The sequence below is a fragment of the Microtus pennsylvanicus genome, chromosome 5 (genome assembly GCF_037038515.1).
Source record: "Microtus pennsylvanicus isolate mMicPen1 chromosome 5, mMicPen1.hap1, whole genome shotgun sequence".
Taxonomy (NCBI): domain Eukaryota; kingdom Metazoa; phylum Chordata; class Mammalia; order Rodentia; family Cricetidae; genus Microtus; species Microtus pennsylvanicus.
Genome location: NC_134583.1, coordinates 44,832,457 through 44,834,849, shown reverse-complemented (window position 1 = coordinate 44,834,849; position 2,393 = coordinate 44,832,457). Strand labels below are relative to the sequence as shown.

General features: G+C 36.6%; 1 protein-coding gene across 1 annotated transcript; it reads right to left on the bottom strand.

Annotated features, from left to right (window-relative positions):
* Positions 1-1,039: 1,039 nt before the first annotated feature.
* LOC142850651 (olfactory receptor 51I1-like) lies at positions 1,040-1,990 on the bottom strand. Its single transcript, XM_075974585.1, has one exon. It carries the CDS (start codon positions 1,988-1,990, stop codon positions 1,040-1,042), a length of 951 nt encoding a protein of 316 aa, XP_075830700.1.
* Positions 1,991-2,393: the final 403 nt, after the last annotated feature.

The window sequence follows — 2,393 nt, the reverse complement described above, 5'->3', positions numbered from 1 at the left end:
AATGCCAGTTTAAACTCCAGGTAAGGTTAGATATTTGGAATTCAACTCCACATTACATAAAGAGAAGCATCTAGAATGCTTAAATTAGTGAAGTTGATATTGAGATGTAGAAAAGTGAAAGCATTTAAGATGAATTCAGGAGATATGAGTAAATGATATTAATGAAGACGAAATTTAAGAGATATGTAGAGATCACTCTGGAAACATAAAAATAGAGTCATTGTGTGCAGAGGGAATATGGGGATTTGAGAGGAAGATGCATTTGAAAAAGTTCATAAATTTTACTTTGGTTTTCATGGATTTGAGGGCTATAGTTACAAAGAATATATTCATGGGTGCACACCCATCTGAAGATCAAAAGCAAGCCTCTCAAAATGATTATACAGGTGTTCTGTAACTGAACTAAATCAAAGATACAAAACTAGTTAGCAATGTTGTGTTCTGTAGAAAAGCAGAACATTTTTTTTCTTCTAAAGGATGTGAATGATAGTATGTTTTAGGAAATAGATGCAAAATAATTCTCTAATTGACTGCTATGACCTACACAGTCCATAGGAGGGGCAGTCAAAATGGTCTAGGAAATGCGTATGAACCTTTGTTCATATGGAGATAGTGCAAGAAAGAAGGGGGATATTTTAGTAAATACAGAAGGAAAGAGAACAAAGCAGATAGCAAAAGAATAGGACTGAATATTTAATGGTTTTTGATTTTTAAAGTTCTTTAATTATAACTCTCATTTGCATCTATAAAAATAAAGTGATCTTATCCATGGATAGATGCTAACATAAAATATCCAGCAAAGAAACATTCTTTTTTTTACTGTTTAGTTTATGAAGTCTATCAAATCACACCCTACAAAATATAGGAGAAAATATAATTTTTGAGTATTTAAATACAACATCCTCATTCATAAAAGCTATACCTCACTTTAATATCTATATACACACTTTAGGTGTAAAAATACAACACAATAAACAGCATGTTGACTGTGAAATTGAGAATTGTACATTCCTTCACTGAAGCTATCTACATTAACTTTTCAAATTGATCGTCTTATCTGAATCTTCCAAGACTTTCTTAGTGCAGAACGTATCTGCTTGGTCTTCAGGCTATATACAATTGGGTTGAGCATCGGTGGCATAAAGAGGTAGATATTTCCCAGGACTGCATGTGCTATTGGAGAACTCTTGTGACTGATTCGATGCATTACTGTTATTGCCAGCAAAGGGCCATAGTAAATAACGACAATAAATATATGAGACAAACAAGTGTTTAGTGCCTTCATCTGACCTTCTCTGGAAGCAATCCCCATGACTGCATGGAATATCAGAGCATAAGAAATGGCTATGAGCAGAAAGTCTACCCCAAAGGAAAATATAACCAAAACAAGTCCATAGAAAATATTGATTTTGACTTGGCCACAAGCTAGTTTCATGACATTTGGGTGAATACAGTAGGAATAAGACAACATCTGCCCCTTGCAGAATGGGAGCCTCTTGAGCAGAATAGGTAAAGGAGTCATAAGTACTACACCCCTCAGAAAGGCTGCCATTCCCATCTTGGTGACACGCGAGTTGGTAAGTATTGTGGTGTATTGCAAGGGGTGACTGATGGCCACAAAGCGGTCAAAAGCCATAGCCAACAGGATTCCTGAGCCCATGGAGGAAGATGTATGGATGAAAAACAGCTGAGCAAGGCAGCTATCAAATGCAATTTCATACAGGTCAAAAATAAAGACTTTTAACACTGAAAAAAGTGTGGAAACAGACAAGACAATGTCAGCTCCGGCCAACATAGACAAAAAATGGTATTGGGGCTCCTGTAGACTCCGTTCTGTCCTCACTAAGTAAATTACAGTACAGTTTCCTGCCATTGTGGTTATGTACATCAGGCTTAGGAGTGGTCCTAGCCACAGGCGGGCGCCCACCAGCCCTCTGAGACCAGTTAGAATGAAGAGAGAAGTTTGAAATGTGGTATTGAATTCAGACATGGGTGACTGTGTGAATCACTGTGCAAACAGTTTCTTCAACATTGAAACCTAGAAAAAAGCAAAAGTTAGACATCAATGTCAGGAATTTGAATTTAGGAAGTTCCAATGAGCATTTGTGAAGGACAGTCTAAGGATGAAGAGCTTATTGGTGGTAAGATGAACTTAACAGTTATACCAAGGAACAAATGTTCTCCTGAAGACTACCTTGAGGATAAATAATCCTTTTAATTACTAATCTCCATGTAGAAATGACCCAGTTAAGATGTCAATAAAAATGAATAGTACATTTGGTGTTCAGCCCATTCCCAAACCAGCTAGAGCCAAGAGCTTAGGATGAGAACGATGAGACAGCAAATACAAGTAGAAGTACTTTTAAAAAGAATTGCTTCAAAGTCTTAACAGA

Bases quoted from the DNA above. Each gene is read 5' to 3' on its own strand.
- LOC142850651 (XM_075974585.1), bottom strand. From the start codon at position 1,990: ATGTCTGAATTCAATACCACATTTCAAACTTCTCTCTTCATTCTAACT.